This window comes from Haliotis rufescens, unplaced genomic scaffold (assembly GCF_023055435.1).
Source record: "Haliotis rufescens isolate VD_foot unplaced genomic scaffold, xgHalRufe1.0.p SCAF_4, whole genome shotgun sequence".
Classification (NCBI taxonomy): domain Eukaryota; kingdom Metazoa; phylum Mollusca; class Gastropoda; order Lepetellida; family Haliotidae; genus Haliotis; species Haliotis rufescens.
Genome location: NW_025964112.1, coordinates 55,747,750 through 55,772,806, shown reverse-complemented (window position 1 = coordinate 55,772,806; position 25,057 = coordinate 55,747,750). Strand labels below are relative to the sequence as shown.

Below are 25,057 nucleotides of genomic sequence, written 5' to 3'. Positions count from 1 at the left end.
CACTGGTTGGCATCATTTCTATAGCCCTCATTATATCTCCCCCAAAAGGGCGGGGAGACATTATTTTTGACTCGGTTCACATTGGCGTTGGCATTCCCAACCTATTTCAAGCCATAACTTTAAAACTGTTCAATGTTTTTCAAATGAAACTGGACATATGTATTGCTCATCTACTTAACTGGTACATTTTGCTATTTTGAAAAAAAAAAAAAAAATATTTTTTATATTTTTTTATTTCCATGCAAACAATTTAGACTTCGTCTCTTAATAGGGTTCGTTTCAGTGCCATAACTTGAAAACCTTTCTACATATTTTAACAAAACTTGGCATATGCATTGCTCCTCAGCTTAACTGGTGCCTTTTGATAATTCAAAATAATTAATTTTTTTCTGTTTCCATGGAAACAATTTCAACTTAGTCTGAAACAACTCTAGACTTCGTTTCCTGGAAATAACTCTGAAACTAATGAATATGTTTGCCTGAAACTATACATGTGCAATGACCACTTGCACAACTACAGGCTTTTAGTACTTTTCAATTTTTAAAATAAAAATTTGTTTATTGTGTTCCCATGAAAACAATTTGGACTTACTCTCCAACAACAAGTGTTTGTTTCCCACCAAAAGTCTACAACTAATGAATATTTCTGCAGAAAAACATTTTCTTTCCAGGCTATAATTTGCTATTATTTATCGTAACAACTATAAAAAAAAAATCCAAAAAGGCAGGGGCCAGACATCTGTTTTTACAAAACATTCTAGTTTCCAGTAAATATTGTTGGACAAAATTCCCAGCATCCCCCATGCTAGGGGTGACATGTACTGGCACCTGATTGGCTGATTTCAAATATGTTATTCCATACAATATCAAACAAGGTTCATGTACTCAAGTAATGGCTTTACTGTGTCAGTGCATCACCATTTGATTAGGGAACAGGGGCTGCTCAACCTCCAATGGCCCTGCAATTGTCTGTGGATAGTTGCTTCCCTTTGGTATGTAAGGATACAATGATCGTGCATTCGAATCCTAAATTAGCCCAGATGATGATACTTGCTGGGTCACCACTGTTCCACTTCAGCCTGTATTTCAACAAGACACATAATGGACGTCCTTGATACTATCAGGGTGCTAACTGGGTCAGACTTGCTCCTCCCTGGTGGGTATGCATGGTCCCACTTGCACAGAACGATGCTACCTCTACATTTATTGAAAGTCTATAAGATTGTGAGACCCGTGAAGATCTGGAGTTGAATAGGTCTTCAGCAACCCATGCTTGCAATAAAAGGCGACTATGCTTGTAAGAGGCGACTAACGGTTTCGGGTGGTCAGACTCCGCTGATGCATGTCATCGTATCCCACTTGTGTGGATCGATGTTCATGTCAATCACTGTATTGTCTGGTTCAGACTTGATTATTTACAGGCTGCCATCATATAGCTGGAATATTGCTGAGTGTGGCGTTAAACAGACAAACAAACATAAGGTTGTGATCTTTGACTCAACCAGGTAAAATCTCCTTCCAGCACTGGTAGATTTACCTTACTGTTAGCTTCAATCGAAATTCACAATTGTTCCACACCAATGTTAAGTAATCCATAGGTCGTATCAAGTAGGTAATTGTAAAGGACCCATTTCTGAAGCCTGATGTACACATTTCCAAATATCCCCAGTTTCAACTTCCTTGATGCTTGATTGATGGTGTTCGGGACGTTTATGTAGGTTTCCTTTTGTTGTTAAATGCCGACCCCAGCAATATTCCAGCTCTGTGATGGTGGCCTGTAAATAATCGTGTCTGGACCAGACAATCAAGTGATTCACATCATTAGCATTGATGCACAGCAACTGGGATATGATGACATGCATGAACCAAGTCAGCGAGTCTGACCACCGAATCAATTAGGCACTTCATACAAGGGATAATATATCAGTTTCCACACGACTCAGGCGGGGGCAGTCAGGTAGCCTAGTGGTTAAAGCGTTCGCTCGTTACGCCGAAGACTCTGGTTCGATTCCCGACATGGGTACAATGTGTGAAGCCCTTTTCTGATGTCCCCCGCCGGAAGATTGCTAAAAAGCGGCGTAAAACCATACTCACTCTAATTACAATGTCTTGGCTCACACTGGTCACAAGACTGGAGATAATCCCTCTTTAATGGGATGAAAGAAAATATTAACCTATATTTACGTCGTTGATCAACCTATACAAAACACATGAATCTTGTGAGTTTGTTACTCACGATGTGTCAAGGACAATACCCCTCTGAAACCACATGCCAACCTGTCTCACAAATGAAAGAGCGATTGGGTAGCCTAGTGGTTAAAGCATTGGCTCATCACAGCGAACACCCGGGTCGATTCCCGACATGGGTACAATGTGTGAAACCCATTTCTGGTGTCCTCCGTCGTGATATTGCTGGAATAGTGCTAAAAGCAACCTAAAACCATACTCACTCCTACAAATGAAGTCAGTGTTTGGAGACATTTGTGACCAACAGTGAGATAAGGGACCATATGGGTGAAAAATCACATTTTAACATGTCCATTATATTTTCAGAGTTGCGGCCCTTGGGCACGCCAGAAACTTATGATTGTGGGTTCGAATCCCGGTTCGCCCCAGTTATGTTTCTAGGTTTGTCAGCACCATACCCGTGCTGGTGGGTTTCACCGAAGTGGTAAACGTCTGAGACCTGCATCACTTCGGGCTTTCCTCCCATATTAAGCTGACACGCCGTGATATGACTGGAATACTGTTAAAAGCGGGGTTAAACCAAACTCACTCACTCACTCCATTATATTTCAAAACTACAGTATCTCAGGAATGAAATCACAATTCACAAGTTTCAATTCATGTTTATTACCGAAAAACATGGCATCAAATATTTGAACTCATTTTCCGACTTATTACTGTTTAAACTGTTTATATATGTCTGATGAATTGAAAGTAGACCATCTTCGTGAGGAAAGAGCGTCCACCAGCCTTTTTATCAAAGTCTTGCTTACACTGGGCATTGGGGCGGTCGGGTAGCCTAGTGGTTAAAGCGTTCGCTCGTCACGCTGAAGACCCGGGTTCGATTCCCGACATGGGTACAATGTGTGAAGCTCATTTCTGGTGTCCCCCGCCGTGATATTGCTGGAATATTGCTAAAAGCGGCGTAAAACCAAACTCAGTCACTCACTCCACTGGGCATTGATATAGGCTAGTGGAAACGCTTGCCTCGGGAAGATGAAAAGACTTAAGCTGAAAGGTTTTGAAATTGTTTTTATAACATTACGAACTAACGAGAGAGAAATAAAATATTTTTGTACAGTCGACACACAAGGCGATCTTCACTGAAGTAAGTTGACGTTAAAGCGTCTTTATGACGTCACAGCACACTTGTTTTCTTTCACCCACAAGGTGCCTTTTCTCCTGGTGGGTCATATTTTATTATTTTTCCCAAAGCGAGTTATGGGAGTCGTACCGTATAGCATGCACGTCGTATTGATATGGTACAGAGTTACATCCCTTCGATGTGCCAGGAATCTGTGATTGTGGGCTCGAATCACGATTCGCCCTCATATATCTTGGTTTGTCAGCATTTCCCCGTGCTGTGCGACTCGATGTTATCGGGTTAAAGTAGGGCTTAATGGGTTTTTTAATGTTTCAAAGGTATACTATCTTTTGATAGTAAAGTTTGGGGGTTCGGAAGTTGATATTTTTACCTGCATAATGCAAGAGTCGACTTAGGTGTGACTTGATATATTGCCTGGCATAGATCGTTGCTCATACTTTCGGTCACTGGTTGCCTACAACCCAGGCTCGATTATTTACAGGTCACTGGAGATCCGGGCTTGAATAGGTCTTCAGCAACCCATGCTTGCCGTAAAAGGCGACTAACGGGATCGGGTGGTCAGGCTCGCTGACCTGGTTGATGCATCATGTCATCGATCCCAATTGTGTGGATCGATGCTCATGATATTAATCACTGGATTGTCTGGTCCAGACTCGATTATTTACAGACCGCCGTCATATAGCTGGAATATTGCTGAGTGCGTTAAACAACAGACCAAACCAACCAACCAACCAACAGGTCACTGGATCTTAATGGTGGCACATTGCCGATTGCGGCGTTAAACAACAGTTGCTCGTTTACATAGTATCACAGAGAAATCTCACTCGGTAACCCCAGCAGCAGTTTCTGCCAGACGACTATGCAGCATCTTAAGTCCTCCGGAAGCAACCTCCGACAAAAGGGCGGAACCCGTCTTTATCGTGCACGGGGCGCGTATCCGCGTGAACTGGCGCATTTAGATGTGTAAGAACTCACGGTGCTGATGCTTGTCGTGTACGCCTTTACACAAAGCCAATTTACTTTGTTTGTTAACGCCGCACACAGTAGTATTCAGCTTATAATTATGACGGAGGTCTGTGAATAATCCAGCCTGAACCAGGCAATTCAGTGATTGACGTCATAAGCTTCAATCTACGCAGTTGGGATTCAAAGACAAATGTCATGCATCAACTAAGTCAGCGAGCCTGACCTCCCGATACCGTTAGTCGCCTCTTACGATAAGCATCTAAAGACGGGATTTTCACGGGTTTCTAATTTACTGTAAGTGTCTGTATAGCGCTAGTGCAGCCTGTACGCATCAATCAGTTTGACCACACGTGTACTTATCGATATGTTTGCGTGCATTAAGCGATTCTGTCTTGATTGGTCGGCTGAGGCGATGTGCATTGCTTTTATGGGACATAATGATTGACGTCACCAATTGATACGTTACGTCATCTGAACAATAGGTTTTATCATCCAAAACTTGAATTACGGATTATCTGTCCCGATTTAAGGAATGGTGTTAATCCCAAGCCTTTGACGAATTACCTACAGCGTTCATTCACTAATCCGTCATTCCGAATCTCGAGTTGCTTATTGTGTTTATTTGTTGTTTGAGGCTACACTCAACAATATTCCAGTTATATGACGGCGGTGTGTAAAGAATCGAATCTGGACCAGACAATCCAGTGACTGATATGAGCATCGATCCACGCAATTGGGATATGATGTGGTCAGCGAGCCTGACCACCGGTTCCCCAACCCGTTCCGGTTTTACGACAAGCAAAGTCGCCTTTTACGGCAAGCATGGGTTGCTGAAGACCTGCTCTAACCCGGATTTTCACGGACCAGTTTATTCTGTTTATATATGTTTTACTTATTGACAATTTAAAAGTGAAAATTATTTTTTAAAAACGTCAACCGTACAGACACTTCACCGAAGGCGCAATGTGACAATGGATGACGTCATATCGTATCTTTTTAACAATGAAGCAATTGAAGCTTTAACTGTCCAATCAACACTGAAAATCGCTTTTCTTACACAGGATAATTCTACCTGTGCATAATATCTATTCATATATTCAAGGAGATATCGCTACAATGAAATTGCATGTTTTGCTGACCATTGTGACTTCACCTGTTACCATGACGTCACAATAAAATGATATCACTAATCTCTGTTAACTGTACCGTTTTTACACTCAAGACACTGGTTATTACGGTTTACACGCTGAACATTTTGGAAGAATTATTAACTGTTATCGACGCATTGATATATTTGATATCAAAAGAGTCTCGGACAAGAATCTCGAAGACTGGAGTTGGTTGAAAGACACTTTATCTTACCAGTTGTGCTCGTCCTTTCTATTTAAAGTAAATTTATTTCAAGATGAACTAATTCGAAAGAAAGACATTCGACTTGGTAAATTGGAGTATGCATAAATTTAGGATACCTTTAGAAATGTATTCCCTTTGCCCCTTGACATGACCCCATTGGCCTACTTCTCTTAATTACTTACCCTTACTCCTACTAATCGCGGGGCAGGGGTGGCCCAGACGTCTAAGGCGCCGCGATTCGCTGTGCAGAGTTGTGTCCCTTAGGCACGTCAGAAACCTATGATTGTGGGTTCGAATCAAGGTTCGACCCGATTATGTTTCTAGGTCTGTCAGCACCATACCCGTGTTCGTGGGTTTCACAGAAGTGGTAAACGTCTGAGACCTGCATCAACTCGGGCTCTCCTCCCACATTAAGCTGGAATACTGTTAAAAGCGGCGTTAAACCCAACGCACTCACTCCTACTAATCCCCCTGTAAACCATAGGCCAAATGAGAAGTAAGCCAATGTGAAGGTCACCCTTGATATCAGAAAGGAAGTAGTGCATGCGTTGGCTGGCATCTTCTCCCTCAATACATAAATATTTACAGAGTAACATCAGCAATAAAAAAAACATTGTAAAATCGTGACCTGATTACTCCGGATTCAAAGTTAACAATATTTACATACATGTACATCTTAGCACGACATGTTACACATGCATATATTTACACAATTGTCTTTTAATAAATCATTCAAAATGAAATTGCACTTTTTGGCCATCTTTATCCTTCATTATTTCTCTTCTCGCACTGCTTTTACTGGTTATTAAACTTGAGAATGTAGCTGCTTGTAAAAGTACATTATATGAAATAGCAAAACCCCCGTGAAGATCCGGGTTAGAATTTGATCTTTAGCAACCCATGCTCGTCGTATGAGGCGACTAACGGGATCGGGTGGCCAGGATCTAACGTCGAACACCTGCATTACGTCGGACTGACACACCCTGCAATATTTTTCAAAGCGGCGTTAAACTATCTCACTCTTTCATGTACTAAAACACCTTAGTATTTGTCATAACAAACGGGGCAGTCGTCTAAGGCGCCGCGATTCGCTGAGCAGAGTTGCGTCACTTGGGCACGCCAGAAACCTATGATTGTGGGTTCGAATCCCGGTTCGCCCCGATTATGTTTCTAGGTTTGTCAGCGCCATACCCGTGCTCGTGGGTTTCACCGAAGCGATAAACGTCTGAGACCTGCATCACTTCGGGCTTTCCTCCCATATTAAGCTGACACGCAGTGACATAACTTGAATACTGTTAAAAGCGGCGTTAAACCCAACTCACTCACTCATGTAAAAGGTAGCCCTTGCTTTGGTACTTGACCGTGTTCTCTTGATAACCATCACGTGAGAGTTCCACAGCAACGTAATACTATATTTTTCGTAAAAGGCGATCGACATAATGGATCAGTTGGTCAGGCTCGGTGACTTGATAGATAGCGTGTCATCGAATCCCTACATCATGGATCATTTCTCATATCAACAATAAAATAGTGACGCAGAGCAACAAAATCTGGGGGCCACATCTAGGCATTAGACGCATGGTGTTGAAAAGTGTTTGGAACTATTATAGTAAATCTGACGGAAAAATCATTGTAAAATGACTGAAATATTTTGGCGTTTTGTAATTGCCTATGTGATCACTTTGCACTTTAGCGTTGTTCCGTTCAATTCCGTTGAACTTGCACCAAGTCTGTTCTCCCAGCGTAGGAGATGGCTGCCCACATCATGACACTACCACCGCCAAATCTGTCCACTTCCCGTATACAGTTTTGGGCATAACGTTCCCCGCGAATCCTGTAAAAAACACGTCTACCATCCGCACGGCGAAGCATAAAACGTGACTCGTCACTAAACCAAACTTGTCTCCATCGCAGTTGTGGCAATACTCTGTGACCTTGACACCATTGACGTCGCAGACGACGATGCAGGTCCGTCAAAAATAACCCCTCGAACTGGTCGTCTAGCACAAATACATTCAGAGCGTAAACGGTTCCTCGTTGTTTGGACTGATACCCTACGCAATCCTTGTATTGACGTAGTTGTACAGGTGGCCTTGGTGGTTCTTTCACGAACACATGACGTAGACGTATGAATCTGTCCCGTGCTCTAGTATATAGTCATACGTGGCAGACCGGATCTGGGAAGACCACGTGTTATCTCGTGTGCCTGATAACGGCACCACGGACTTATAATGGTGCTTGGTGCTACCTGGAAAACACATGGCCACACCTGGAGATGTTTGCAGTCGACCGATTGTTGCGTTGGGCTTCCGTCAGTCGTGGCATATATTCGCTGCTCACTTGCTGTGAGATTTTAATGGCATGCAAATGAAACCCCAACGTTTATATAGTCCAACAAGTGATGTTACACGTTCATGTCATGTTGGTGTGTTCAGGTGCCGGGCTCTCTCGTGGTTGTGTTTTGGGGGGATTTTTCCGCCTTTTCACCAAATTCCTGCAGTACCTCGATCATTTTTCCCCACAAATCAATCCCATGCAGTCCATGCAGAAATGACAAATTCATTTTTGGTAATAATTTTGTGTGGATGTCGGCAACAGTACTCTGTCAGGTATTTACGATTTAAATATACTTTTGGGTATATATATATATATGGTTGTACAATATCTCAGGAACGTAAACAACAGTCATTTCAGACAAAATTGTCTGTAAGGTAAAAAATGTCAAGAGAGGTTGCAGTATATCACTTCTATAGGTTAATATGGCTCGTGGGTGTAGGTACGGATAAGACTTGGTCTCCATGCAACAACCTATACTGGTCATAAGTGAGTGAGTTGGGTTTAACGCCGCTTTTAACAGTATTCCAGTTATCACGGCGTGTCAGCTTAATGTGGGAGGAAAGCCCGAATTGATGCAGGTTTCAGACGTTTACCACTTTGGTGAAACCCACGAGCACGGGCATGGTGCTGACAAACCTAGAAACACAATCGGGGGCCGGGCGAACCGGTATTCGAACCCACAATCATAGGTTTCTTGCGTTCCCAAGGGACGCAACTCTGCAAAGCGAATCACGGCGCTGACGCCTTGGACGCCTGGGCCACCCGGCCGTGCCCCCGCTGGTCATAAGAGGCGATTAAAAAGTTAGGGTCGTAGGGCTCGCTACCTTAATGTGCCATCGTACCCTGACGTGTTTCGTTGCTCATAACTTCAATAACTTGATCATCATTTTACAATGGATATCTTGCATGTCCACTCTTCCAGCGATTGTCATTTTATAGAACATATAGAGAAATGACATCAAGAATTGCCTTTATTAACATCTTAAATTCCCTTTGGCTTCATTAGATAGTGTAAAAAGATCACACTCGTTTGTATTAATTGACAGCAACAATTCGAGATTTAGGTATGAACAGCTAGAAAACAGCTTGTTGTAAGGAGCGACTATAACGGGATCGGGTGGTCAGACTCGCTGACTTGGTTGATTGATGCATGTCATCGTATCCCAATTATGTGGATCGATGCTCGTGATGTCAATCACTGGATTGTCTGGTCCTTGTCCAGACTCGATTTTTACATACTGCCGTCACAAAGCTGCATGCATAGAATATATTGCTGAGTGTGGCGTTAAATACAACAACAAACAAACAACTTTGTATTAGATATCAATAATTCATTTTCTTGAAAGCACTTGGTCTGCATCACGACCTGACAACCCGTATTCAAAGCGGCGTAAATGCTCCCCTACTCACTCACTAACTAAATTTATAATGGTTACATATGAGCATCAATTGACACCAAAACACATGGATTGTAGTCAAATAGTTCAAAACAACAATTGTACGTTTGAAAAATGACAAAACAATATTATGATGTAACCTCTCCCACCCCTCAAAAAAATAAATTCTCAAAATTGAATAACTCGTATGTGAACAATTCGAAAATGTGAACACCCCCCTTTAAAAATACTAGTAGGTTCGCCATTGCACCGGTATTTTTGTATCGTGTATAAGTTATTAAATAAAAATCTGCAGAACAACTACTGATACAATATTTTGTCCGTGGAAACATCTTTGAAAACGATTTAAGCATGAGTTTATAGCTACTTAAACTATGTAACCTCCCCTGAAGGTTATCGACGTGAAGTCGGTTTGATAAATGGCGGGAAATGATGTAAAGCCGGTGTTTAAATGGACCGAATCACAATTGTATTTAAGCGCGAAAACAAATATTTCCGAGATATGAATCAAATATTTAACTAATACAATGATATGTTAACCAGTACAGTACGAATACGTATATTGGCCTAAAAACCCTTGAAATAATATTCAGAAGACAATTCATCACTGCCGCTGAAAATTCCAAGAAGATGCATGACAAGTGTAGCTTTGCCGATACATTTTACGAGTAATACGATTGGGTGAACGTCTTCTGCGCGACGAGGTAAGTTCCGTTTCAACCAATCAGATCGGCTGTAATATACGGATCATGGAACACACCCGGAATTCACGTTGTGATATTCCTGCGCCGACCCACATGGGCTGGTTGACCTCCGAAGTCTTCAGCCGAAACTCTTTCACGTGCCATTTCTAGATAAATATATGATAACAAGACCAGGTTTATGCGGTATACATTAAGCAACACACGATGGATTTAATTGCCGTACTTGAGAAAACAGTATCGCCAGGTTGGTTGATCAGAAATGTCTTCATTATCTCATTTCACGTGTTTCTCACTTCGGTGAGTTACAGATTTCAGACATGTTGTCCTATATCGCAGGGCATATGACACTTTATTTATGGTTCTTCAGACATAACGATTGTTGTTTCAGACACACAGGAACTAGAATCTGCACAACAGTTCTTAGAACACGCAGCACAACAGAATTTAGTAAGTATATAATTTCCCGTAAGAGTAATCGGGAAACCAAGATGGCGGCTGAACATGCACCGTACGATGAAATCCCAACTGTCTTGCATAGATCTGTGTTATTTATAGGTATGATTTCAACTTAAAATCACAAACTCGTCCACATCGTGTTATAAGGAGTCTGTTGTGGATAGTGGACAACTACATCATCAAATAGGCGTTAGTTGTTAATCAATCTCCATGATCTAAATCTCTTTGAAAATGCGGTCCGAATGTGCCATATTAAGCTGAATGTGATTGTTAAAGATTGGCAACCTCCTAGAAACAAACCAACATCTCATTTATTTGTTGTCATTGCTGTCATGTCCATCTGCTCGTGTCACAGAAAAGGAAATGTAATGTTGCCATCAGTACTTCATCTCCAACAAGTATCTTTAAGTCTAAAGAAACAAGTGAAGGTTTATCATTGTTCAAGATCTGTGAATAATACGTTATTTATGTACATCTCTACTGCTCAAATAGGTGATTCCAGTGTCAGATTGATTTTTTAGCAGGTTTTGATTACGACATGGAGTGCTGTGAGCTGGGGTTCTCGGTCTTGTATGGTGTTTATATAGGTGGAGACCATAGATCTTTAAATTTCAACATAATAGTGTCATGAAAAGGATCAGATAACTTTCATGCTTAGTTTCAAACAATGGTCATGTTAAGAATTGAATTATAAGTTGTTATCCATGCTTGAATTCAATAGGTGACTTGGAGTTTAAACACCAGCATTAGATTTCAATCTTCACAGCACAACCCCCATCTACGTAAAAAAAATCCCTAAACCATACAGATGTTTCATATTTATTTGAAAGAGCAAGCTTGCACGTCTGTCAAAACAATAACAACCTCTGCATGGGCTGTGACAATATTATTCAGTGACCTTGACTTTGGACAAGATTTGAAATCATGACTCAGAATATTGTATGAGAGCAGTTGAACATAATTGAAAGGGATGGGACTACAACTGTGTTCATGTGGTGTGTTTTTGCCACACAAGGTAACCGCACTGTCCTGTATGCTTTGTCGTTTTCTTTGAGTACTTTCATTTAGATAGGTCAACTTAACTCTTTGAGTCATGTTGCAATATCTTTGCAATTGTTCTTCTAGCACAAGTAATGGTTAATTATCTGTGTGATATGTTGAATTTACAAGTAGATACAGGAAATATAAATTGAACGGAAAATGAACAAGTGCTGAATTTCATCTGCTAAGAAATAAGTATATCCCGGAACATGAGGGTCTTGCTTCAGCAACATCGGCACCACTACCAAGTTATTCACACACCACTGACAGTGTCAGCAAGTGTACATAAAAAAATAAGTTCAAAGTTTCAAACAGAGAAACAATGTCGGTTTCATCTAGCTGTTATGTTGCATAAAAAGGGAGAAAATGGACGCCAGACTTGAGCACAGCTTCATCAAACAATATTCCTATTTCTATGATTATGAAAACCCTCTTGCTGAACGTATGACCATGCAGGGATTTACATACTCTGTATGCAGCCCAGGTGATTCTCTGTTCTCCATTTCGTGGGTCCCAAGCTTTACAATGGGGGCCCTGGGTGACCACTGTACCAACAGCAAACAAGAAAAAGTGTGATGTCTTGTGCTTTCAATAGATAGGGATATCCTTATTTGAATGGAAAGTCAGTCTCGCATTCACGCTTCAGTGAATTGGTTTCAGTCATTCAAAAATCCCACAATTACCAAAATTCTGCTGTAAATTCTGCTGTAAATACAATTTCCCCCTAAAAAATTAATACAAACTCATGTGCATAGTCACTGATAGTTTTTTTCTGGTCAGATGTAAACATAGTTTATATAGTCATAATACCACAAGAACGTTTGAAAGCGAAAAGTATTTATTTCAAATTTGTTGAATTGTAGGGTTCATAGATTGTACGTTGAATCAAAGTGGATATTATTTGTGTTAATTCTGAATTTTTATGCGTATGGTATGCACCATTTTGCATCCAGTAGAACCCTGACCATGCAAACTTTAAAATGCCAAATATCTGAGGTAAACATTAAAATTTATGATTGCTTGGATAAGAATCAACAAACCCACAGAGTCAACATTTAGATTGCTGTTCCACAACTTCCTAGTTCCAGAGTTCCTGGTATATTAACTAGTAGGTCTCAAACTCATTCCTTAGTTACTGCACAGCCTACGGTTAATTATTAAGTAATTTCTTTTAACATTTTGCCCTCTAATCATCGATCAGGATGTGTATGCGATTTGTGTTAATTATTAATGGCCGTGAAGTGAAAATGCCAGTTGATACTTGTGTTAAATTTATTGATCATCTGAATCTATCTTGTGGCTAGTATCCCTTGATGGTTGTCTTGGTCATCTCAGATGACTGCCAGGTGTGCTGTTATAAGATAAGTTTGAACAATTCTTCATTTGTCAACCGTGTGGCTTTCAAATTCTGTAGTTTTTGGAACACAAATGTCAAACCTTATTAAGAATCGGTGCTGACTGGCCCATTTGTGTTAGCATCAATCTTAAAGCTGTGTAGTAATGCTATGGTCTAATTGCTTACAGTTACATAATTTGTTACTGTACTTTGAGGTGATATTTCATATCGGTAAATGGAAGAAGTACACTTGATGTACCTGTAGATCACCAACTCAGTAACCATGGTAAAACTACAAAACACTTTTCACTGTAGTTATTTGAAAGACAACAGGAAAATGAACATCTCAAAATGAATACAATAAAAGGGGTACTTAAGTGTTTAGTGAAATTGAGTACTTTCTATTTCCAAGTGTTATTTGCTCCCTTTCCAGCCGGAGCTTTTGAAGCAGCTCTCAGACGTATTGAAGCATGGCGGCAACAGCCCTGTGGCCAGGATGCAGGCGGGTCTCCAACTCAAGAATGCACTCTACTCCAAAGACCCCGCCACCAAACTACAGTACCAGCAGAGGTGGCTCCAGTTTGTACAAGATGTCCGGACACATGTCAAGCAAAATGTAGGTCGCTATTCATCATTTGAAATACTCCTTTCAACTTTCCATTTAAAAAAGGCTAACAAGTGTGGGATAATTTAAAGTTTTTTAATATGTGATTTCAGTGTAGACACCATGGGTCATATCCAAGTAGTTTACAGCTCAGTTTGAACAAGTGGATTACTAGATTTTTAGGACCCGTGAAGATCTGGGTTAGAATTGGTCTTCAGCAACCCATGCTTGTCATAAGAGGCGACTAACGGGATCGGGTGGTCAGGCTTGCTGACTTCGTTGATGCATGTCTTCGGATCAAACTAGAATTTGCGAGACAAAAAAAAGGTCCCTCTTAGGGTTTCACTAATCTCCGGCTAGTGGCGATCTTTAGTTCTGGATAATTTTGAGGAATAAAAGTTTGAGTAGGTTCATGTTAATTATATCAACCTATACTGAAATTCATTTTGGAACAGTGTGTGACATTACTACAGTTTTGGACAAAGCTATTTAGATTAATCGTTTCAATTTTATAAATTAACCAATAGGGATTTCAAAACAATCTAAGAAACTGACATTGCATTTCAGATCTTGGCAACCTTAGGATCGGAAACGATTCGTCCAAGCTCTGCAGCCCAGTGTGTGGCATATGTGGCCTGTGCGGAGCTCCCTCAAGGACTATGGCCAGACCTCATCACAAGCCTCACTGCCAATGTCACAAATCCTGCAAGTACGGAAATGATGAAGGAATCCACACTAGAAGCCATTGGCTACGTCTGTCAAGACATAGTAAGTTGCTTTCACAGATTGTCATCACCAGCTTATGTTCGGAATTGGATTGGACATTGTAATTTTCCATGCTTTTAATTCAAATGATTGATAACAGTCGGAATTTGTTCACCCAAGCTGACTACCAAGATGATAAAGGACACAATAAACGTTGAGCATTACAACCTGTGAAGATCCGAGGTAGAATAGGTCTTCAGCAACCTGTGCTTGCCGTAAAAGGCAACTATGCTTATGGTGAGGCGCTGACGTGGTTGATGCATGACATCGTATCCAAATTGCATGATGTCAATCACTGGATTGTCTGGTCCAGACTCAATTATTTACAGACCGCCGTCATAGCTGGAATGTTGGTCACATCCTTTGTTGGTTATATCCTTTCACTTCGTCTTTCACTGTTTTCTGTTATTTTGGAGTTATCATTGCTTTAGGCCTAATTTGCTACTTGAGGACACTGTTCTGCATTGCTTAGTATTTTAAGGCATTGATATAAAAGATTGTCACAGTTTCCTTTTCTCGTTTTTTGGAGGATCCAGAGATTTTACAAACCCAGTCCAACGACATCCTGACAGCCATTGTCCATGGCATGAAGAAAGAAGAGCCAAGGTCTGTGCATCGAGCAACTTTAGGTCTAGACCACACAAACCACACTTTCCCATGTGACATTGTTTAGACACTTGCACTATCTCAGTCTCCTTTTAGCAATCACATTAAAATCAGATCCTAGTTCTGCAAAGACAAGCAAAGATATGAGGACATCCCATCACATGTCACATATGACCTTTCGTGAACTTTGACTGACAAATGAAATGATTGACAAGAAGTCAATATTAGCCAATCAGAAAGCAGCTTTATTTAGCTATACAGCTGTTATATAGCTGCATATTTCACTGTTTATTTTGTATTCAAAGTATAATTATGAAACAATTCTTTGGTTATGGTTTATGGCTTATGGCTTATTTTGTTTTCACTTTCTTTCGCAGTAACCATGTTCGACTGGCGGCAACAAATGCCCTTCTGAACTCCCTAGAATTCACCAAGTCAAACTTTGATAAAGATGTAAGTATAAAAAGTTTATACATTTCATTATCCACTTTGTCAAAAGTTGTCAGATACCTACACTGGTTGCTATTTCTATCGCTTACCACCGGTTTGATTCTATCCTTCCGATGACTCATCATTTCAATTACAAGAACATTTCAAAGCTTATTCATTAAAACACTTGTCTCAAGACAACCTGAAGTATTTTAGCAACAAGAAGTTGTCTTATGATGGCTTGAGGAATATTAGTGCACAGGTTGTGTTGATGTATTCACATGCCCTTATAACAAGTGCACCTGATGGAGACCCAAGTATACAATAGGTCCATACAACATTCAGCTTGTGACCATGGTAACAGGCACACAATTGGATCATGTTGGCATTGTGGTGCTGTGTCACTGGTTTACCTGGTCCAGACTTGATTATTTACAAGTGTGGGACTGCTGGTATCTGCTGGCATCTGCTGGCTGTGACGTTAAACATTAACTCACTCGCTCTCTAAATATTTACCCATCAACTACAACTGCTACTACACTGCATTTCTGGTATCTTTATTAAATTAATAGACCTGGGAAGATCCAGGGTAGAATTGGTCTTCAGCAACCCATTCTTGCCGTTAAAGGAGACTATGCTTGTCGTAAGAGGCGACTAAAACAGCATTGGGTGGTCAGGTGGGCTGACTTGGATGATGCACGTCATTGAATCCCAGTTGCAGGGATTGATGCTCATGATGTCAATCACTTGATTGTCTGGTCCAGACTCTTATTATTTGCAGACCTTAGTCATATAGCTGTAATATTGCTGAGTGCAGCGTTAAACAACAAACAAAAACACAATTAAATGAATATGTTGGGTGTTTTTCTCATGAATTTCACTGTTTATGCTGTTGTGTTCATGTCTTCATTGTTTACTGACAAGCTTTTTTACTTGTTTTCCAGACTGAGAGACACTTCATCATGCAAGTCGTCTGTGAAGCCACACAGTCCACGGACACGAGGGTAGGTAGACAGCACGACCCCTTCCATGTCTACAGGAATTTGAAATACCCATAAGACTAGAATGTTTGAGTGTATTAACTTAGTTTGCATATTTGCATTTTGGTTTGTCTAAAGTATCAACCTGAAGGTTGAAGTACGATGACATCACATAACGTCTTTGTCGAGAACAATACAATTTGTCTTCATCTGTCTTCGATGAAGCTTCTCTTGGGGTGACATGTTTTTCTTCACTTTCTTTCTCAAAATGACCAAACATGGAATAATTTATCGAAACTCAAAATTATGGATTACCTGTTCGTCGTGTATGAATACTGAAGGACCCTTGACAAAGATTTCAGGGTATGTTTCCTCCATACACTGACATAGGTATTTATTTGACCCGTGAAGATGCGGGGTAGAATAGGTCTTCAGCAACCCATGCTTGCCGTAAAAGGCGACTATGCTTGTCGTAAAAGGCGACTAACGGGATCGGGTGGTCAGGCTCGCTGACCTGGTTGATGCATGTCATCGATCCCAAATGCGTGGATTGATGATCATGATTACTGGATTGTCTGGTCCAGACTTGATTATTTACGGACCGCCGTCATATAGCTGGAATATTGCTGAGTGCCGCGTAAAACAACAAACCAAACCAAAAAGGTATTTATCTGCTTACAGCTGATTGTTTTTTCTGTTATTATGTCCTGGTCAAAATTATTTTCAGTGGATGACCTGAAAACTACTACCAAGACATAGTTTTTAGATGTTTATAGTTAATTACACTAATTTTGGGGGTTATTTCAGGTACGGGTAGCTGCGCTCCAGTGTTTGGTGAAAGTCATGTCGCTGTACTACCAGTACATGAAGCACTACATGGGACCTGCTCTGTTTGCTGTACGTAGCCACCGCGTTTTTGTTGACTATTTGTTGGAAAGTCCATATCTTGCTCTATGAATTGTAGACTTATGTAATTTATAGTATATACTGTAATATATACTACTCAGCATTTGATACGGATACAAATATATTTATACATTGTTACCATAACCAGTAGTATGGAAAGCTGTATCTCAGAATTACAAGATCCTTATCAAATGGTAAGTCGTATAGGAAAATAAATTAATAATGTAGTAAGAAGCTGTGGCACTAAAGAGCCTCTGTTATAAATCAGAACAAAGTACAGGTGATACAGTGTTCATGGTCTACTAGTTTGGACAGCTTGTGTAATTTTGTTATAACAAACCAAAATATATCGGATTTATTTATTTCCAAATTATTTTAGATGTGTTAACTTGAATGTAGATTTATTCTTGAGGGGTGATGGTGAGATATTGCTGGAATATTGCTAAAAGCAGCAGGATGCCTCTCTTATTCCTCCACAATCATCAGTGATGAGTCTGATTGCCTTTCTTGGAGTGATAAACAATGATCCGATTATTAGTCTTTCTGAGATGATTGTACTTTCCAAGTAACATTTTACGATATGAGGGCTGGACTGCTGTTAAGTGGCATTAAAGCATCTTCTCACTCACTTTGTCCGTGAGGATGGAACTAATGTTCTCAGCAGCTGGTGATTGTTTTTTGCAGATAACCATGGAGGCGATGGAGAGTGAGGTGGACGAGATAGCCTTGCAGGGAATTGAGTTCTGGTCCACTGTGTGTGATGAGGAGGTGGACCTGGCCATTGAGCTCTCAGAGGTAACAATATTAGAACTTTTTCCTCAGATCTGTAGGCAATTGTTGATATTAATTTGTTGGATGGTCAGACTTCGTTGACTGTGTGTCGACCTGTGAATATCAGGGTTAGAATAGGTCTTCATCAACCCATAGGGGCAGTCGGGTATCCTAGTGGTTAAAGCGTTCGCTCGTCACGCCGAAGACCCGGGTTCGATTCCCGACATGGGTACAATGTGTGAAGCCCATTTCTGGTGTCCCCTGCCGTGATATTGCTGGAATATTGCTAAAAGGCTTTTTAAAGCGGCGTAAAACCATACTCACTCACTCATCAACCCATACTTGTAAGAGGCTGCTATGCTTGTTGTAAGAGACAAATAACGTGATGGATGGTCACTCATGGTTGATGCATGTCATCGTATCCCAACTGTGGAGATTGATGCTCAATCGCTGGATTTATTGTCCAGATTTGAATATTTACAGATTGTCGTCATATAACTGGAATATTGCTAAGTGCGGTGTTTACATCAAACAAAACAAATGATTGTGTGTCACAATCCCAATTGTGTTGTTCGATGCTTGTGTCAGTCAATGTTGTTCACTGACCTGTCATATGGCTGGTATATCGCCGAGTGTGTTACTATAACTGTCACTTACAATTTTACTTCAACACAATATTGATTTTGGTTCATGGGCAGATCTTCTGATTGTCAAGATTCCTGGCCAAATACTCGAAAATTATGACTGTTGATTCTGACGTATGGGGCCCCTAGCCTTCAAGTAATTTATGCAAAAATTGGTCCTTCATTTTCACAGCTAATGGGTCACTTGACGTCTTAACGAAATAACCTGAAGGTCAGCATGTGTATGTTGTTAACCACAAACTAACTTTCTTTCTCTTCCAAGGCTGCTGAGCAGGGCCGTCCGCCTGAACGGACCAGCATGTTTTACGCCAAGGGGGCGCTGCAGTACCTGATCCCCGTGCTGCTCATCAGCCTGGCCAAGCAGGTGGGTCGAGTAAGCAAACTTCTATACTAAGCCTGGGTCTGGTGTCTTCCACTGTCACACTAGCCTCGGTCACTGCCCTTTCAAACTATAGAGTAGAAACACAGTTAATTCCTATGTCAGTCGTATCACTATTCCATTAGGTGTATTCCTATGTCAGTCATATCACTGATAGCGTTATTAATGGCACTAGTCCTATAGTCCTTACCAAACTGCCCAATAGTAAAGGTATCCTAAGGACTAGTAGAAATTGGCCCATTTTAAGGGTTTTGCTAGATGTTATCAGTATAAGGACTAGTGGACAAAAACTGTTAGTTTCTAACCCTGCTGATCCAGTCAGTATATTCCCATGTTGAGTGGAAGCTGACTTTAGAACTCGCATGGAAGCCTAATCGTTGATGAGAAATTTATCTGAGGTATTTGTCCTAAGAATTAATTTTGAACGCAGGAATTGTAGCATTGGGTTGTGGGCATGCTTGAGGACAGATATAGTCTATAAACACCATGTTCCAGCTGTGTTCAGATATGACTTCTAAATGACTTGTTGATAGTCATCTCAGGTGTATATCTGTCACCCCTGTTGATGGGCAGTCCTGTATTGGACCTAATTAAGTCTTGTACAGAGTCCTACAACTGGAATATTGCTGAGTGCGGTAATAAACAAAAACAAAATAACCTTGTTTGGGCTAGGACTACTGGTTCCAAAAATTGTGTAGTGTTCTCAGGGGTTTGGAATAAAGTTTCAGCGTGCTTATGTACCATTTCTGTTATCTGGGACCTGTTAAATGCCAGGCTTTGTTTATTGTGAATAGTTACGCCCCTTACCATGAACAGGTTTTATCTAAATTGACTGAAATCCAAGTCAGGGATCTTTTTTTCTTTCATGTCTTAAAGTTATTAATTCTTAACCCTTTGCACCTTCGCTATTAAACTACTAATTGCTTGTCAAATGTGCTCCTTTCCTCTAATGGATGTGTGTTGATCGCACCTTGCTCTGTCAAGAGTCGTCCAGGCTTGTATTTGCTCTGTGGATGCTGGCGGAGCCTAGTGGTTAAAGCATTCCCTTATCACGCCGAAGGCCCGGTTTCTTTTCTCCACAATATGGCACAATATGTAAAGCTCACTTGTTACGTTATCGCCTTAGATTGAACATTGCTAAAAGCAACACAGAACCATATTATTTCTTACTCATTCTACATTAGCCATATGATATTTAGGATAAGAAATAGCATAGCTGTGACGAATAGTGTTGGAAACAATTTTAAAACCCAACAAGACTGTCGGGCAGGTGACCCATAAATGTTGCCTGCCCACCTTCAGGTATCTGCCTGCCTTCAGAAATTATGACCATTGAAAAATCGCCAAAAATAAAGAGACAAATCATGTCTTGATTCATTTGAAATAATGCAAACAATTACTTGAGAATGTACGATGAGTTATGATAAAACTGAACATGTAAGTAGACGTAACATTATCTGCCAGACAGTGGGGCAGGTGCAGGACAATTTCATGCAGCCTGACAGTTGTTTTGGACACTTATACCAAAGGCTTGCATTTTTTTCCCTTAAATGTTGTTTGCAATACAGAAACAGACTTGGCTAATCATCTAAATGCATGCTAATAGTCCTGCAAAGGCTAATATACTGTAAGTCGTTAGTTGGGTACTTGGAAAGTGTACAGCAACTATTCCATCAGATATGTGTATGCATGATGATAGGTGCCGTCTTAAGGGAGATGCACTTTACTGGGATAACATTCATCTTACATATACCAGTGGAAATAGGATGGATCATGATCACGTTTTCATTCAACACAATACACATTCTGTTACCTGCACAGGGCACAGTGCTTCTGATCAAGTAAAATGTCTGCTTGAAACGAATGCTGGCAATGATATGGTCACCCTTGAAACCATGGCTGCTTGATTCATGCTCCTATCGTGACAAAATCGATGGTATCGAGACACTTTACGTGCGAGACTCATCATAGGTTCAGAGCTAACACTGGTCACATGCTTCTGTAAGAGTGCACAGTAGTGACATAGACATGGCTTTACTTTGGCTTGGGAATTTTTGTACCTCTGAATATTCATATATTCTTCATAGGTTTTGTACTATTTTGCTGTGTTTCTTTTTCTGATGATTGATTGTTATATCATTAAGCTAGAGAAGTGGCTATCACACTGACAAGTTTAATTCTAAAGTGTAATTTAAGCTGGAAGTAAGAAAACTTTCATGATTGAATTTCACTGTCGTAATGTTCTGAAATTCTTCACATTCAGTTGTCCAATATATGACTTTCCTGTTAACTATTTTGTCAGTAAAATGTGTACTTGAAATTGTCTAACTTTGCTGCTGAATCTTAATGTGTTGATTTATGAAAGAATTAAAAATTCACATAACTTTTGAACATACGAGGCAGGACTGATACGTCATCATATTTTTCCCACCGAAGATGCAACTTGCAGTACATATCACTATACAGGATAATGAGGCTGAGATGTAGCGGATGTCCAAGGGGAACAACTCCATGTGGGTTAACCTGGATGCAGAGCTGAGATGACTGTCGGTAACATGGGGTAATCAGAGTGTGTTTACAGGATGAGGGCGATGACGACGATGAGTGGAACCCGTGCAAGGCTGCTGGCGTGTGTCTGATGCTGATGGCGTCATGCTGCGAGGACGAGGTGGTGCAGTATGTGTTGCCGTTCGTGCAGGAGATGATTGATAACCCGGACTGGCGGAACAGGGATGCGGCCGTCATGGCCTTTGGTGAGTGTCGATAGCATGTTGAAGGTGTACCACATGTCAGAAAACCGTCATGTTCTGCTGGGTTTATCTAAACCTTCTCAGGCCCCAGGTTTGCAGCAAATGGTAAACATCCCAAATTGAAATAAAAAAATTTCCCAATTCATGTTGACATAGTTAAAACTAATGTATTTGTTGTTTGTTTAAAGTTGCACTCAGCAATATTCCAGCTATTATGGTGCGGTCTGTAAATAATCATATCTGGACCAGACAATCCACTGATTGACATCATGAGCAATGATCCCAACAATTGGGATACAATGACATGCATCAACCAAGTCAGCTGTTTTGACCACCCGATCCCGTTAGCCGCCTTTTTCGGCAAGCATGGGTTACTTAAGACCTATTCTCTACCTGGATCTTCACGGTTCTTGTAACTAATAGTTGGCTTTATAATATCACTGATCATGCTGATAGCACAACCCATGAGGAGGAGAAAGCCTGTTTTATATTCTTGCGAAGAATGCAATGTTAGAATACCTCGGAATTGTGAACCTTGAACAAAATAATGATTGTGATCCCATTTTACCTGCCTAGAACACTTGTTAGAATCCAAGATAACTCCTTCTATGATTATCATGAGCGCCTATTGTTTGTGCATCACTTCCTCGCAGATTTTGCACTATTGCAGGCTGAATGTTTTCTGCTCTTTGCAAGGGAATTTAACAAATGAAATGGGAAAGACAGTTTCTAAGCAATTATACAAAAGAAACTTTAAAGTGTGAACAGTTTTTTTTACATTCAGCAAGATCCGGGGTAGACTAGGTCTTCAGCAACCCATGCTTGTCGTAAAAGGCAACTAACTGGGTCGGGAGGTCAGGCTCCCTGACTTGGTTGATGCATGTCATCAATCCCAATTGTGTGAATCGATGCTCATGGTTTCAATCACTGGATTGTCTGGTCCAGACTTGACTATTTACAGACCGCCGTCATTTAGCTGGAATATTGCCTAGTGCGGTGTTAAACAACAAACAAAACATTCAGCAAAAAACTCACAAATGAAGTTCAAAGAATGGCGGCTGCAGTTAGCTCCCTTGTCTGCTACTTTGTTGACACCCCGATGAAACACCTTAACACCACCTGTCATCAGTGATGAATTCCATTGCCTTTCTTGGAGTGATTGACAATGATCCTGTTATTAGTCTTTCTGAGATGATGGTGTCTTGTGGTAAATATGTCACTGTCCAATATACCCCAGTCAGAGACCTTGGCGTTGTCAAGAAATAATTGGTTCTGTTGGGTTACTTTCATTGCCAATCTAACCAGATGGGTTGTAGTGTTCATTTCTGGATCATATATCATTATCTCTTTCATACATTATCCATGAAACTTTATTCCCATATTAACGGAGTATTGTTAATAGTCAAAAAAACAACAACACAATTTACAGGTGGCATCTGAAGTAGCCTTCTTCCTCGCAGTGGGTTTAATATATTTTTTTAGTGCAATAATTAGTCCATTTACAAAAAGTTTTGGTGAACTGATCAAGACTGCTACAATGTTTTTGAGTTACATCCCTTTTTCTCCGTATATATTCACTACAATATGAGCAACAATTCTCATGAACCCCATGGCGGGGGATAATGATAACGCTGTTTTCATAATTTAAGTTTTGATATTCATAAGTTTGTATTGACACAGCATTGATATTACACATTTATCAATTCATGGATATTGTTATATATGTGAAGACATCCTTAGCTGGAACGTTGCTGATTGTGACTTAATACAACACTCACTTAATGCAGGATAAGTATACAAATGTAAAAAATATTTAGATTTGACTATATTTGTCCTCTTCACCTGTTCTTGTCGGCATGACAACACACGTTGGTATTCCAGCTGGTCCCCAGGTGCCTATTACATTGAAGCCTCTTCCTCTCAGTTGGCCCTGTTTTCAACTACAAGTTTACAAGTCACCTCTACAAAGCCATAACATCAGTTGTCCTTGGTTGCAACTATAATGATGAATTGGGAAATTTTTAATTCTGTTTGTTGTTTAACGCCACACTCAGCAATATTCCAGCTATATGGCGGTGGTCTGTAAATAATCGTGTCTTGGCGAGACAATCCAGTGATTGACATCATGAGCTTCGATCCACGCAATTGGGATACGATGACATGCACCAACCAAGTCAGCGAGCCTGACCACCTGATCCCGTCAGTCGCCTCTTATGACAAGTATTGTCACCTTTTACGGCAAGCATGGGTTGCTGAAAACTTATTCCACCCCGGATCTTCACAGGTCTCCAATTTCGTAATTTGTACTGACATTGGCTTCAGACTTAAGGCCAAATATCGTCCGCTGAGCAAGTCTACATAAATCATGGAGTAGCCATTGATACAGCCATTGATACAGCATACTGAACACCCACCAGTCATCTGTGATGAATTCCATTGCCTTTCTTGGAGTGAAACACAATGATCCTGTTATATACGTCTGAGATGACTGGTATTTCATTTTCAGTTAATCTGTTGAAACATATGAGCCCCCCCTCCCCTGGAAATGTTAATCTAAATCGGTGTCGTGATACGATAAGCACCCTTTAAGACTGAGTTCAAGTCTTTTCACAGTCCACGCTGTCTTAATGATGTTAATCCACCTAGAAAGTTCATGTTTCTGTAACCAATCTTTCAGGCTCCATTTTGGAAGGCCCCGATCCTGCCAAGTTGAAACAGATTGTGGAGCATGCAATGCCCAAGCTGATATCTCTGTTGAAAGACCCCAGTGTAGTTGTAAGAGACACGGCGGCATGGACGGTGGGGCGAGTCTGCGAGATCTTGCCCGATGCTGTCATCAATGACCACCTGCCTACACTGTTACAAGCTCTGGTGGAGGGACTGTCTGCGGAACCACGGGTTGCCAGCAACGTCTGTTGGGTAAGGAATACTGCTGTCTCTTGTATAACTTTCTCTACTGGGATTTATCTGCAGCAAATGTCGGTTATCATTCTCAGATTGAAATATGGGGCATTTGGTTCAGAACCTGCCCTGGGGTCCTTTAAGCTTCAGCTATGGTGTCCAAGGTGTCTGGTAGGGTGAAATGTGTCTACTAAGCAATTGTAAGGTGTCTATTATGGTGTCCGACTTGTCTCTCTTGTCACTTGTTGAATCCCGGTTCGCCCCGATTATGTTTCTAGGTTTGTCAGCATCATACCCATGCTTGTGGGTTTCATCGAAGTGGTAAACGTCGGAGACCTGCATCACTGCGGGCTTTCCTCCCACATTAAGCTGACACGCCGCAATATAACTGTTAAAAGCGC

General features: G+C 40.8%; 1 protein-coding gene across 4 annotated transcripts in view; it reads left to right on the top strand.

Annotated features, from left to right (window-relative positions):
* Positions 1-10,147: 10,147 nt before the first annotated feature.
* The window catches only part of LOC124114824 (importin subunit beta-1-like), a 28,146-nt gene continuing 13,236 nt past the window's right edge, over positions 10,148-25,057 (top strand). The window contains exons 1-12 of one of the 4 annotated variants that reach the window (XM_046475632.2): positions 10,148-10,332; positions 10,477-10,535; positions 13,355-13,537; positions 14,093-14,293; positions 14,820-14,896; positions 15,274-15,349; positions 16,270-16,329; positions 17,113-17,202; positions 17,896-18,006; positions 18,889-18,990; positions 21,587-21,758; positions 24,433-24,674. In XM_046475632.2, coding sequence (XP_046331588.1) covers positions 10,293-10,332; positions 10,477-10,535; positions 13,355-13,537; positions 14,093-14,293; positions 14,820-14,896; positions 15,274-15,349; positions 16,270-16,329; positions 17,113-17,202; positions 17,896-18,006; positions 18,889-18,990; positions 21,587-21,758; positions 24,433-24,674 — 1,413 coding nt within the window. In that variant the 5' untranslated portion in view covers positions 10,148-10,292. Of the gene's footprint in view, positions 10,333-10,476; positions 10,536-13,354; positions 13,538-14,092; positions 14,294-14,816; positions 14,897-15,273; positions 15,350-16,269; positions 16,330-17,112; positions 17,203-17,895; positions 18,007-18,888; positions 19,000-21,586; positions 21,759-24,432; positions 24,675-25,057 lie in introns of all 4 variants that reach the window. The other 3 variants (XM_046475617.2, XM_046475623.2, XM_046475608.2) reach the window with 3 other exon arrangements.